Genomic DNA, 13,799 nt, shown 5'->3' with positions numbered 1-13,799 from the left:
TAGTAATACTACGAAGCGGCGCAGAACACCAAGACGTCGCCTCTGCGTCTTGTATCATCATGGAAATGTGAGTTGAAGAATCGTTTGCATTCAGAGTATCCTTTTTCCTCCAAGACCTGCGACACAGAGACGCTTGGATTTGATTTGCTGTGTGTGTCTAAAAGCGATTCAAATAGGATCAATCGATCTGGCCATCCTCGCATCTGGTTGGCCATGAAATCCACAGGGTCGTCGTAGAAAATATCTGCTTCATCCATGTAATCACGGGTATCTTGCTGGCTCAAGGGCGGCTCACACGTCAAGAACCACGTGGAAATGTTAGGCTGGCGGATAACTGATTGCCATGGAGTTGAATGGCATGGCATCAGAATACCTACAGATGAAATTGACTCTGCTGACTCGCTCCGAAGCCAGAGCGTAACATCCATCACTCCACGCTGATGCCAGAGAGAAAGATATAACGCCATCGGTACCTGCGTCGCTGTAATGAAAAGTATTGCCCATTTCTTCCACTGTTGTGGTACTTGGGAGAGCCCAGCAGCTGCAAAGACCAAGAGAATTGGGACGATGGGATACACGAAACGGAACTCCTTGTGTGACAACAGGCTGTATACTACTAGTACCCAAGCGGTTACGTTGCAAAGTGTGCGACGAGCTGACGTAGCATTGGCAGTGAAGCGATCACGTCCACGGATACCGAAAAGGACAAATGGCAGGAACGTGGTCAGGATCACAGGTATGCCTTGCGTGAAATACCAGTGCCAGGGATGTACGCCGTAAAGTAGCGATATGGCATTGATGACATTGACACGCACGAAATTGACAGGAGTAAGGATTGGGTTTTTAAATAACCCTTCCAAACTTCCAGTGTACATCCAGGTATCCAACGCAACGTTCGCTGAGAGTACTGCAGCTCTGCAAAATATCAGATATACTTTTGAGTTTATGTTCCTTGTCCAGGCATGGACCGTCAACTTACACAATTAGAAGCGCGTTCACAACGATCGAGTATCTTTGTCGGTTACTTGACTTGACGATCAAGTCGATACCCAAGTAGAACCACACAAGAGCGTTCGTGGGTCGCATAACGCAAGCAAGCGATGCCCAAAATAGTGCAATTCTGTAATTTCTGTGATCCAGCATCAATTAGTAAACAAAGAAAAGCATCCAGATAGATTATTGTAGTACTTGCTTCAACCAGTTGGCATTGTTGCCCGTATCCAAAAGGGGCCAATAGTTCAATGCGATGGTAGTCAACACCATCTCCATGGTGTTCGACAGTGTACGAGCAGCCATGAAAAAGTTGTACCAAGAAACCAAGGTAACATACAGCTGCAATGTGTTAAACTGATACATTTGACGACGAAAGGTATAGCTGGTAAGACTTACAATGTAAGGTGCAATGTTGTCGCCCAGCACACGTTTGCCGAGCGTGTAAGTTCCTACATCTGCCACTGCTGCCAAAATAGCCTGAAAGTACTTTGGAGCCCAGAGCTAATGTTACAACATTAATGCCGGTATGCAACAAAGCTATTGAAGCAGATATTTCCTTGCCTGAATAACAGTGTTTTCAGCACCGATCCATGCTAGGATGCGGTATACGGCTGCAAAAACGGCTGGATGCGCAAAGCTTCGAATCCGCTCAGTCCACTCCCAGGTAAGATACCCGTAAGTATATATGAAACCCAGTCAAGGCACTTGATGATCATCAAAGGCTGTGACAACGTGTTTTTTGTACACGGACACAATAGAAAAAAAAGGATATCCAAAAACCATGCGGTGTGCTACTTCTTGTGCCTGCCAGTATTCGTCGGGGTTGTCATATGTTCGCGTTAACCAAGCGCAGCATAGTCGCACGAACAAGCATAGCAAAAAGATGACGAATCGCGATCCAGCTGTCGACTGCTGAATGTTCTTGACATTTGGCAGATCTTTGTCTGAAGGTTCTGCCGCGGTGTGTATCGACTCGTTGTCACGCTTTCGTGAACGTAAACCGGCCGTGGTTGTCATGGCGCGCGCCGCTCGGAGCTGGTTTGCGTTCTCAAAGAAGCAAAATATGAAAAATAATGCGAGGTGTACTTTCTACTTCAGCAGTGCAAGATTGGGCTATTCGATGTAAAACTGTTTCAAATAATTGGCAATGAATGATTCCATTACATTGATCTATCGTCACAAAAATAACGCCAACCTTACCTTGATCGCATGAGCTTTTTCTCTGTAGCACGTAAGTATCGTTCTTATCAGATCGGCAAACTTTTCAGGAACCTTATCCAGCCAAAGTGGTGCCATCAGCTTGTCCTATACGAAAGGCTTTCCGACAGCCGTTCCTTCGTCTCTGTCCTATTACCCCTTTCTGTCCAGGCCAGTTCTCCAAGGAAACAACAATGTGCTATCAAATCGGGAGGTTAAGCCGAGCCTATTAGTTTACTTGTCTGCATGAATTGTATTTTCACGATTTCTCCTAGCCTTACAGTAGTCGGCCTTGCAATAAATATCCTGATCGTTGCATGTTCTCGTCAGTATTTTTGATCCTGTCACATGTTCTTTTGGGTGTCTCTTTAGTGGGTTTCTGCATTTATTCAATCCCCTTCAATTTTCACAGAGACGATTTGCTATCTAATGCATACAGATAGTGCTCTGTTTCATGATGATATACAAGTAGATCGTGTTGAGTAAACTGCGGAGCTTATTGATGGATACATCAATTGCAATCGGCGAATGGTATATTGGCCCTATGACGCCGGCATTCTCGGGCGCAACATCGTGGCGGAAAACTTTGTAATTTTCTATTGTCTTATTCATAAAGCGTGAGACATTCCGTATCTTTTCAGAATCAAGATCAAGCTTTTTACATACTTATATTTCCTGAATAAAGGGATTAGGATACGATCGGACTGTGCAAGCAAATTTGGAAGATGGCAACGTATCTCATCCCTTCCTCTAAACACATCCTACCTGCTTACAGATTTACATTTCTTGAACATTACTGTTTATTTGAGTGTTTTGAATCCTCGAACGAAGGTGATACAAACCGACGAGCTGGACCGGAAAAAAAGGGAACATCTGATACGTCACAGCAGCACGTCCATTTTACCAGCAAACAAGTGACAAAAAAATAAAGTGAAAAAGTCTGATATTTCTCACGCACGCGAGCGAGCGAGCGAGGTAATAGCGGCAGTTCGGCACTGAAAATGTCATGCGACCATTGCAAGAGAAGTAGGGCAAACCAGGGTTGCACCGCGTAAAATGTTCAACCGATGTGACACAGGCAAGTTCTGTTCCTCCATTTCGGCTAATCGTTCAGGCATCAGTTTTACCGCTCTGGAGGCTGCAGTGAACCCATCCTTTTTTCACCTTTTCCTCTCATTTTACTTCTCTCGTTTTACCCTACATAAATGGCAGAGCCCAACCAAAACTACTCATACCGTGGGCCGGCTCCTCTGGAACCAGCCTCTATTGGCGCTTCTGCTGGTCAATATCCTGTCATGCGACAATTGCAACCTTCATTCGCACCGCCCTTGCATCAACAACAGCAGCAGCAGCAGCCAGGCGCGCCACCAGCAGCGCCTCAACCAGGTGTAGTACCAACCTCTTCGGCAGCGACGCAGCAGGCTGGTAATACGACTCGTCGCACACGCATTACTCGAGCTTGTAAGCGTCGATAAATTCTTTTTATCTATTGATCTACATGAGTTGGAAACTGACAACTTGTCAAATATTACTAGGTGATACTTGCCGACGCAAAAAGATAAAGTGAGTAGGGGTTCGTTGCTTTTGAGTATCTAGATGTTTATTGCTGAGCGAATGGGTTGGAACAGATGCGATGTCAATTCTACTTTTCCATGCACGACTTGTCAGCAATATGACTGGGATTGCACGTTTAACGACGTAAGTTAACTTTGTGAAGCACAAAATCGGTGGTGATCGGTAAAAGGAAATACCCACATATGGTCATTTTCTTTATTAGACGGCCAAGAAACGAGGGCCGCCCAAGGGGTATGTGCCTTGATAAAGTAGATGAAAAGGAAGCGGCATTATCCTGCGTACAATTTTAAATTGACACATTCTTTAGCTATATCGAGAGCTTGGAGACACGACTGAAAAAAATGGAAAAGTTATTGGAACAAATGCAGACGGAAAAAGGACCCCAACAACAGCAGCAACAGCAACAGCAGCCTGAACACAGCCAGGGGCAGAAACGCAAGCGATCCATCAACGACGATGATGTGGAAAGCCCATCCGGCTCAGAAGATCGTTCCTCTGCAGGAGGCGACTACCTGGATCCGGAGAAACAGGTCATGCGGTACCATGGCAGCTCTTCAGGCTACTACTTGATGCGCAACATGTTCAAGGAGGAGCAGGCTGGATCGTCTTCGTCTGCTGGAAACGAGGATGAGCATCGGTATCAAATAGCACTTAACAAGGGAAAAACGGTGTTGCAAATTCGTGAAATGAATCAGGACAACAATGATTTGATTGTTGTCAGGCACGCAACAGATGTCGAAAACCAAATGGCATCCAAAGATGCTTCGAGAGAAGATCTCGTTCCACCACAGGTCATGAGAGCTTTGATTGATTGGTAAGTTCCCGTGGGAGTTACTTATGTGCATGCATTGCAAAACCGTCTTGGACCCTGACGACAAATTATCCCTTTAAAGTTACTTTGAGATACCCAATGTCACATTGCCTGTTATCAACAAGGAGCAATTTCTGGATGCATACGAAGGACGGACGTCTCCTCCTCCACCGGCTCTTCTTGTCTATGCCATTGGAACCAATGCTTGTTTCCTTATTTCATCTGATAACCCAGTATTCAAGCAAGCGGGTGTTAGTCGGGATTATGTCTATCACAAACTAGTGGAAAGGGCTAGCGAGCTTGTGCGCCGCGAATATCTTATTCCTAGAATTTCTAGCATCCAGGCACTCGTGATCTTGTGTAGCCAGCCGACGTATTCGACCAGTTCTTACAGAAATTGGATTCTTGCTGGAATGGCGGTTCGTATGGTAAGTTGCTACCTCCCCTCCGCTTTTGAGTTATCTCGATCATCTTGATACCGACACGCTGTGTGCAATACTAGGCGCAAGATCTCGGTCTCCACCGATCCTTGACTTCAGACGATGGCTCCAAGGAGTTGACCGAAGCAAAGAAACGATTGTGGTATAGCGTATATGTAACCGATCGATGGTGCTGCGCTGTCATGGGCCGACCGCTCGCAATTGCAGACTCGGACTGCGACATCGATTTGCCTGACCTGCCAGATAACTGCATTTTCGTGAATTTTATCAAATTATCGGGCATCCTCGGTGAAATTTTGCGACGCGTTTACTCTCCCAAGGCAAAAGCTAGTGGATACAAACCCGCAGTCATGGAACCTACAGTATCAAGCCTACAAAAGATGCTTCAAGATTGGTTTGCGCAGCTTCCAGATGAGTGTCGGATGACTGCAGAGGATTTGGAAACCATTCAGCGAGAACCAGAGCGATATGCAGGCTCAAAGAAAGTAACACAAGGCGGTCCATTGACGGTGTGTTATTACACCGTCACGCTCCTGCTCCATCGTCCATTTATTGTCGCTGAAGACGAAAAGACAGACCTGTACGTTGCAGCGGTTCAAAAATGTATGTCTGCGGCTAAAATGGCGGTCGATATTGCGCGTGTTGTCCCTACAACAAACACAGCAAGGTTTGGATGGAACTTTTCAGGTAAGAAAAAGAGAAACTTTCCGAAGGACTATCTGTGATTAGTTAAACCTCTAATTCCGATTGGGTAACTATAGTATATTCCGTGTTCCAAGCGACTCTTATCCATGTATACAACTGTACAAGTACTGACTCTGACATGGCCAAAATGTCGCACGAATACGTCAAGATCTGCATTGAAGTGTTGGCGAAGCTTACTCACGATATTCCATATGGACCTCCCATTATAGCATTTGTGGAGAAATTAATGAGTTTACTGGGCACGGAAAACAAGGCTGACGGCAGCGCATCATCAAACACTGAAACTGGCGCCGCATCTTCATCGAATAATCCGCCTCCTGCCTCTCAGTCTCCCATGAGTTTGCAGAAAATGCTTGCAGGTGTGGAAGGTGATTCAAGCTCAGGAGCAACGGCTGCTGGTCCGGTGGAAAATTGGTCTTCGTACAGTGGCAATGCACCAGCGACAGCGGCGGCCGCGACGAATTATCTTGCACAGCAACAACAAGAGCAGCAACAGCAACAGCAAATATCCTCTCCTTCACAGCAGGCACAGCAGCAGCCGCAGTTTCCTCAATTGTCACAGCAAACTTGGCAGCAGCTATTCTCCTCAGCGGGTACACCTTTCACTGATGATAACACAGGATTCGATCTTCAGAATCGTAAGTAACGGAATATTCTCTCTCTCTTTCTCTCTCTCTGTGGGAAAAATTAATACCGTAATATCTAAATCTTTGGATACAGCATGGACAAGTTACTTATTCAATCCTCAAGGAGGTGTTGATCCTAGCTTTTACATGTAGCAGTTTGCAAATGACTAGCACATATGTCGTTCCTCTCATCCCCTCTAAAATATGTAAATATCATCCGAATATAATCTCCTCAGACTCTATGTTATATGGGAGGCTATGTCTGCTCGGTTCATGTTTAATTTATGTCAGCACCGAGAATACCCAAGCTTGTTAAGAGCACTGCACTTTACATGGCGGAATCCTCTCTGTCGTACCTTTTCCGCCTTCCTACCTTTTCCTGTATCTTATCCATTTACGCATATGGACTGGTTTCAAGCAAACTCTTCATCTCATCCTTCGTGAGCAGTACGATCTGTTCCAAGAGCATTCGTCCTTGCCAAGGACGAAAACACAAACAAACTTTAAAACTATAATCTGGAATGATATTTGAACGACTCCAACGGGCACGACAACATCGATGACGATCCAGTTTTTCCAGTCGACGACGACGGCGTGGATCTTGACTTCATGGATGGTAGCCCTACTGAAAAGGGCTCGGCTTGGATGATGGTGGATGCTAACCAGCTCTTACGCTGGGTTCTGAAGAGCAAGAACAGGAACTTGACGACTACCACTCCGATGAAGACTGCTCGCTTTTTTTGGGATCTTGATTTTGAGGACAATAGCGATCAAGGAAGCTCGGAAGCCCCGGATGGATCGTACGACTTTCGTCAGCGCTGTGTGTCCAGTTCAGTGCGCCAAGAGAATTGGACGACCAACTACAGAGTACGTTGACTGCAAGAGCGAACGTTTCAAGCCCAGTTCTCCTGGCTACCTGCAAAAATCATGCAGCAACTGCGATTGCAAGACCGATTGCACTCTTGGTGCACGACGAACCTACTCTGAAGCTGCTATTGCATTGGTTGCAGCGTACATTGATACCCGGCGTCATGGTTGATATCTTCGATGGTGAGTTATATAAGGACACACTTCACCATGCCCTCCATGACTTAATGGATATTGTTATTGCTTGTGTCGATGTTCAAGCATTCACGTTCTGCGATCATGACAAGGAGACGGCACGAATGTTATCTATTCCCTGTTCAAAACCGCTGCTTTGAATTGTCCGCAACAGCTCGCCAATCTTAATAAAAAAAGACAATTCGTCGAACATGGTGAATACATAAACCTGGGAAAGACATCCATTAATGTGGATAACGGAACGACTCTTCTCGACTATCAACACATTCAGTACTGAAGATATACATTGAAAAGAGTCAACAGTACAAAGTCAAATTGAGAGTAGTGGGACAAGACTGAAACTCTTTTCGGATCATGTGTCATGTGGAAAGCACCAACTTGCACACCACGGACCAAAGGCTATCGGAAAAACAAGTTAACGCTTTAAGGCTACAAAATGAGATCTATAGTGATAATCGTAAAAGCTTACCGACGACAATGTCCCATTGTCTTGACTCCGCGGAGCAGATCCGGGACCTACGCCGACGGTAGCAAAAACCGGCAGGTAGATGTTGTGATCGCCGGGAACACAAAGCATTTTAAGCTCTCTTCACACACTCTCTAATAAGAATATGTACTGTACTTCTCTGACTGTGGTCAATCACCTTTCTCTTCTTGCATGTTTCCGCAACGACCTTTCCGACGGTTTATCCGAACACGAGGTCAGAATGAGTGTGCTGGTCGAGATTGATTTCTAATAGTAGTCTGCAAGGAGTTATGAAGACAATGCAGGTGTACTACTCGGACTCGCGCGTCTATCACATACTAAAGCATGAAATTTTAAAAGTTAATCAAATGGGCTTAGGTCATAACAGGACTGAACACGCACTGATACCGCCACTCTGTACGGATCGATAATGGTCTTAAAGGCAGATATCTTTACATTTGCATGATAACAAATCAAAGCAGATGCTAGCCTCGTTCATGCAATGCTCGTTTTCATCTCACGCCTCTCCGAATGTAATGACTAAGGGGATATCCGGTGCGAAAGTCTTAGAAACAGCAAGAGGACTGAATTTGTCAGCCAGGGGGATTGCCAGCCTAGGACGGAGGTTGAATTGATTCGTCGTCGTTTGGCTTTAAATAAGAAGGCACCAGCGCTAGTATCATAAGAAATTATTCCTTTCCTAGCTTTCTGCATACTCGTCACATACACCTGTCAAACTACTATGGTTGAAAACAAGCAAGTCATCTTCGTCAAGGTCCCTACCACCTACCCCGTTGCCGGCGAACATCTGCAAGTCCACACCGCTACCTTTGACCTCGAGCAACCGTTAACTGAAGGCCAACTTATGCTCAAGCTGCTCGCGCTATCTGTCGATCCTTACATGCGCGGACGTATGCGCGATCCTTCTGTCAAGTCCTACGCTCCTGCCTTTGAGCTCGGCAAGCCCATGACCGGCGGCACCGTCAGCGTTGTTCTCAAGTCCAAGAACCCCAACTTCAAGGAAGGCGATCTCGTCTTTGGCTTGGGTGTGTTTGAAGAGTACTCCTTGCTTTCAGCGGATCAGGCAAAAAACTTTATTGTCAACAACCAGCCCAAGGAAACCGGTTTGCCCTTGACCAACTACTTGGGTGTCCTGGGTATGCCTGGCATGACCGCTTACGTTGGGTATGTTATTTTGAGATTTCATTGCGTTACGCGGTTTAGTAATCCATTTTTATGATGTATCTACACAGTCTTTTCAAGTATGGTCAACCCAAGGCTGGTGAAACCCTGTACGTATCTGCCGCTTCCGGTGCTGTCGGTCAGCTCGTTGGCCAAATGGGCAAGGCTCTGGGTATGCGCGTCGTTGGTTCTGCTGGAACAGACGAGAAGGTCGCCTACCTAAAGGAAATTGGATTCGACGGTGCTTTCAACTACAAGACGTCCGACATTGATGTCAAACTCGGTGAGCTCTGCCCTGACGGCATAGATGTGTATTTTGAGAACGTGGGCGGCAAAATGCTCGAACTTGTCCTCAATCATGCCAATAGTTATGCAAGGTAAAAGAAGAACTAGAAAAGTATTTCTGTAATTATATTTGTATGCAGGAAACTTACAAACTTTGATGATAGAATCGTTGCTTGCGGCATGATCTCCCAGTACAACCGAGAACAGCCCGAGGGCGTCCACAACTTGATGCAAATTGTCACCAAGCGCTTGAGATTCGAAGGTTTCATTGTCGGTGACCCGGTCAACGCTGACATGCGCGAGCCTTTCATGAAGGAGACCACAAAGTCATTGCTTGAGAAGAAGATTCAGTACAAGGAAACCGTTGCTTACGGTATCGAAAAGACCCCTGAAGCTTTGGTCGACGTTTTGCAGGGCCGAAACTTTGGCAAGCAGGTCGTCAAGGTCGCTGATTTGTAAATTATCTTAGATTTGTAAAGGCCTCCATAGCCCTCCACATATGTAGTTCCACACTGATTCCAGGCATCATTATCTCGTCAGTAACTCCTATATGTATATACATATGTTGAACATTATTGCTATTTTTCTGCAGATCTGCATAATTGATACTCTTGATTTTTGTGGCAATTTTTTTAACCAAACGTTCAGCTGGTTATATCATCGTTTGTGAACCATTTCCCGGGATATAGTCTCAAGCGAGGAATAGATTTAATGCTACGCTATCACGTCCATTCTTTTACGAATTTATTGTAGCCATCGGATTCATTCATGTAAATAGATCGTCGATTATTTGGAGGCTCTTTACATCTAAGCATGTACATTTTTCTCTATTCGCCATGCTCCCCATATCGAGGATGAGTAATTTTAACAGATATCTGCAGCAATGACATCTTTGGGCTCGTCTATTTGCACCACCACCACCCCAGTCACTGTGAGTGCTAATTTAGAGGGCGGTGGAGTGATTTCAGGCACAAATACTGTCAATGCCCATTGATGCAAGGCGTGCATAACTCAGATCACTGTATAGCGAAATAAAGGACATCTGCTTCGTATTAACCCTTTCAATAAATAATATAAAGTGCATACAGTTATTGTGTTGATTCCATAAGAATAAGTTAAGTTGACTCTCTACCGGGAACAAAAGCTTGTACCACTATTCTCTGGACTCGGCTATTTGCACCATCCCTCACCACCCCCAGTCAGAGTGGGTGTCAATTTAAAAGGGGAAAAATGGGTGGTGGGCAAGGTATAATTGATAATGAAGAAAATGATCGCAGATAACGTGGATATGATGCAAAATACAATGAGTTTTCGGCCCGAAAACATCAGCTTCCATTGATATGTATGCCTTTGCTTTCCTGTTGAGCGTCGACGCTGTATCAATGTAGTAAACTATCCAGAAGCTCTTCAAGATTATAACAGGCTCCAGAGACGTCGTGGAAATAGAATGACTACACGACATGTTTATTTATATTATTATTATTATTTATCCATCCTTCAACTTCAGAATCTGAAAGAAATAACTCAGTGAGCCCCTCAGTTTGTGAGGACTCCAAACAATTTATCCGTTCGCTGGGAATTGATTAGGAAAGGTTGGATACAACGGATCCTTTTCTATTCCATAGGTGACAAATTTCTATTATATGAATCGATATCAGATCAAGTCATTGCTCTTGCATCCTTGACGTCAATTATAAGGATTCCCGAAAACTTGTTTGCGTTTGGATGTTCGATCTAGCTTCGTGCTTCTACGATCAAGTAATAAATAATAATGACTTCGAGCAATAAAAAGCGATGAGAGTATGAATGCATCTGTACTAAGATACTGCACTCTGGGCTGAGCCGTTCGCATCATTTTGAATTTCGAGTTTAAAGTATTCGTGCTTTGTTGTTTGTTATAGTATAAGCAATCAATCATTCCCAAAGGTTTCTTGGGCGTGAAGGATTGGGCTACCAGCGGTACTTACCTTCTTTCCCGAAAAGATTTCAACTGCAAACGCTTAGAGACTGCAATTTTTCGATGGGTTAGCACCGCTCTTACGACGTATTTCGGCATACTGAATAGAATCCTTCACATTTTGCAACAGTGATTGTTGGACGCTGCTGATTGCGAAGGAGGCACTACCTTCCTTTCCTATTCAACCAAAGCAATGAAAAGTACTAAGATATTAAACCAAACATAATATTTTGCGGTTGATGTTAAGTTTGTGATGTTCTCTTGGATTCTCTGTGGCTACTGACTCGCTTCCGGCTCATTCAGGTCCATGAACACTTCATAACTGCTCCAAACAAGCAATAATGTCTGTCGCGTTGGTGATCCGACAAATGTTGCTGATTTTCGCTACTCTATGGTCCGTACGACGAGCGATTCAGTAATTGCTCCCATCCAATGCTTTTGCCTCTCTGATTTCTCAGGAGTGTAGAGCAGTACAAGGAAGAAGTTGTTTGAAGACTTAATCGATTTTTTCCATGTGCCAGCGTGGCACTTTGGGCTCAGCTTTTGCTATCATTGCCAAGGTGTTGCGAAAGGCACACGTATTCTTCTTTTAAAGTCATGTTTACTGTCACAAAATATTCATGAGTGTGCTTTTAGACGATATGAGCCTCTGGAATTTGCTGTCCAGCGCTTAGAAACATTGTTTGACATGAACAAAGAAAGAAAAGAAAGTCAGTGCGATTCTTTGCTTTTCTTCCCAGTATGGACGCGCAGACTATCACTGCTCGTAAGTAAATAAGATTTCTTAACAAGTGCTTGATTCTGGGTAGCCTTGGTCATAATCCGGGAAACTTACACTATATTGAAACTGGTGATAAGCAAAGCAGCACACTATGCCGGCTTGAACCAACTTTTGATCCAAGCTTCGAAGACCGGCTGACGACAGCTCTGCAGAATGTCGAGACACAACAGCTACCAAAGGAATCGTTAAAAGCATGGCTACATTTTCTCAGAATCACTGGAGTATTTGCGAATCATAACTATCCGTTCGTTCATATTTTAAACGGTACTTGTCCGTCACCATTTTCTCTGGAGATAGACGGACAATATATCACTGCTAAATCATACCAATTGCTCTACATCGCAGCTACTATTAATAACTTGCGCACTGTGTACTTTTCCACGAGAAAGCGCCCACATGTCATACAGCCACAGCATCCCAATGATGAGACCAGATCCATTGGTATTTTGGAGCATATAGGTACTTACATGTACAAATCACCTCTTCTTCGTGCCAAGGACTGACCATGTGTATGATCTTATACAGATTCCTTCTCGGGAAAAAAGAATTGGTTCATCCTTGAGCCGTCCAAAAACTTCACGGCGGAACTTCAAAGCGCTTCAAAATGCAGGAACTTGCATGAAAGACAAAAGAAAAATCCCAGCACCTGCAGAAGCTCGTAGCGCCGCTGGTGAACGTTCCAATAAGCAAGCCGTGACGGTGATTATTGATCAGGCTAATCTTGAAGCAGCGTTCAACACGCAGCTGCGAAAGTTTCTGGAAGATGCGTACCAGAAGCGGGTTCTCAAAAACAAGGTCCCTTTGCAAGATTTTCTATCGCGAGAACGCAGCCAAAAAAATGCACCTGCGGTTTACAAAGAAGTTCACAAGCAATTATGCAGCTCCTTGTCGGACGAGCAGAAACCAAATCAAAGTTACATTGGCACATACGTCAAGAGATATAAAACTTATAATCTGCTAAAAGTTTATCAAAGACTATTGGATGATCTGGAGGAAGGCAAGACAAAGGTATCAGAGCCAATAGAACCGAATGATCAGGAAGAGGGAGAGCAACAAGCACTTGATGGCGACGATGGTGATCTTACAGAAGATAACAAAGCGATTCGGACAGTCACTGCAAGCCTGCAGAACATAGTGCATCCCGATTTTGAACCACCTGTGCTCCAAGAAGCCTTCAAAAAGGAGCAAGAGATAGCATCAAAACACATGAAATCTCTGTCGAGGTTTATTGAAGCATTTATAACAAAAGTCACGACTGGGGAAATATCTAAGATATGCGGATATCCGGATTCGACGACGAAAGCTGTTGACATCGACTTTAGAGACTTTGCGACCAGTTTCGAATTCGACAAGGAAGCAGAGACAATGCTGCTAGTAGCGCCAGTGCAAGAAGATCTCCAGAAATTTCACCAGAGCAAAGTTTACACTGCTGAACATCTATCAAACGTTATGTCTGGATGCGTTGGTCTCTCCATCAATGAAAAGAAGGAATCAAAGACATTCAAAGAAATAAGGCAACTGTTGCTGCAAGCCGTAAATGGCGACAAACAAGATGCTTCATTCAGGCACAGTCCTACTATTGCAGACGCTGTCCGACAATATAAACCAATATGGATTACCTTTGGTCGCGCAAACGATTTGGCAAAGATCCCAGAGTCTTAGTCATTGCACTCCTGTGGATTACCTTGGCACCACAAAGATTGGAAAAATTTTTACGCA

The 13,799-nt window shown here is 44.6% G+C and overlaps 6 protein-coding genes across 6 annotated transcripts; 5 read left to right on the top strand and 1 right to left on the bottom strand.

Moving 5' to 3' along the window:
* Positions 1-8: 8 nt before the first annotated feature.
* VTP01DRAFT_3204 (uncharacterized protein) lies at positions 9-2,010 on the bottom strand (the record flags this gene model as incomplete). The annotated part of the gene is made up of 6 exons (XM_069381750.1): positions 9-915; positions 980-1,129; positions 1,193-1,332; positions 1,390-1,494; positions 1,555-1,672; positions 1,766-2,010. 6 exons carry the CDS (start codon positions 2,008-2,010, stop codon positions 9-11), a joined length of 1,665 nt encoding a protein of 554 aa, XP_069236851.1.
* Positions 2,011-3,395: 1,385 nt separating this feature from the next.
* On the top strand, positions 3,396-6,500 carry VTP01DRAFT_3203 (uncharacterized protein; the record flags this gene model as incomplete). Its single annotated transcript, XM_069381749.1, has 9 exons — positions 3,396-3,651; positions 3,726-3,753; positions 3,819-3,888; positions 3,968-3,996; positions 4,073-4,579; positions 4,659-5,004; positions 5,079-5,703; positions 5,778-6,359; positions 6,442-6,500. The coding sequence occupies 9 exons, from the start codon at positions 3,396-3,398 to the stop codon at positions 6,498-6,500; spliced, it is 2,502 nt and encodes an 833-aa protein (XP_069236850.1).
* A 456-nt stretch (positions 6,501-6,956) lies between these two features.
* On the top strand, positions 6,957-7,386 carry VTP01DRAFT_3202 (uncharacterized protein; the record flags this gene model as incomplete). Its single annotated transcript, XM_069381748.1, has 2 exons — positions 6,957-7,214; positions 7,297-7,386. 2 exons carry the CDS (start codon positions 6,957-6,959, stop codon positions 7,384-7,386), a joined length of 348 nt encoding a protein of 115 aa, XP_069236849.1.
* Positions 7,387-8,617: 1,231 nt separating this feature from the next.
* VTP01DRAFT_3201 (uncharacterized protein) lies at positions 8,618-9,801 on the top strand (the record flags this gene model as incomplete). The annotated part of the gene is made up of 3 exons (XM_069381747.1): positions 8,618-9,060; positions 9,129-9,434; positions 9,507-9,801. The coding sequence occupies 3 exons, from the start codon at positions 8,618-8,620 to the stop codon at positions 9,799-9,801; spliced, it is 1,044 nt and encodes a 347-aa protein (XP_069236848.1).
* A 1,839-nt stretch (positions 9,802-11,640) lies between these two features.
* Positions 11,641-12,583, top strand: VTP01DRAFT_3200 (uncharacterized protein; the record flags this gene model as incomplete). The annotated part of the gene is made up of 2 exons (XM_069381746.1): positions 11,641-11,693; positions 12,109-12,583. 2 exons carry the CDS (start codon positions 11,641-11,643, stop codon positions 12,581-12,583), a joined length of 528 nt encoding a protein of 175 aa, XP_069236847.1.
* Positions 12,584-12,698: 115 nt separating this feature from the next.
* VTP01DRAFT_3199 (uncharacterized protein) lies at positions 12,699-13,742 on the top strand (the record flags this gene model as incomplete). The annotated part of the gene is made up of 1 exon (XM_069381743.1): positions 12,699-13,742. One exon carries the CDS (start codon positions 12,699-12,701, stop codon positions 13,740-13,742), a length of 1,044 nt encoding a protein of 347 aa, XP_069236846.1.
* Positions 13,743-13,799: the final 57 nt, after the last annotated feature.

Source organism: Rhizomucor pusillus (genome assembly GCF_041956525.1).
Source record: "Rhizomucor pusillus strain CBS 183.67 unplaced genomic scaffold VTP01scaffold_15, whole genome shotgun sequence".
NCBI classification, from domain to species: domain Eukaryota; kingdom Fungi; phylum Mucoromycota; class Mucoromycetes; order Mucorales; family Lichtheimiaceae; genus Rhizomucor; species Rhizomucor pusillus.
The sequence above is the reverse complement of the archived record's forward strand: the minus strand, read 5'-3'. Positions and strand labels throughout refer to the sequence as shown.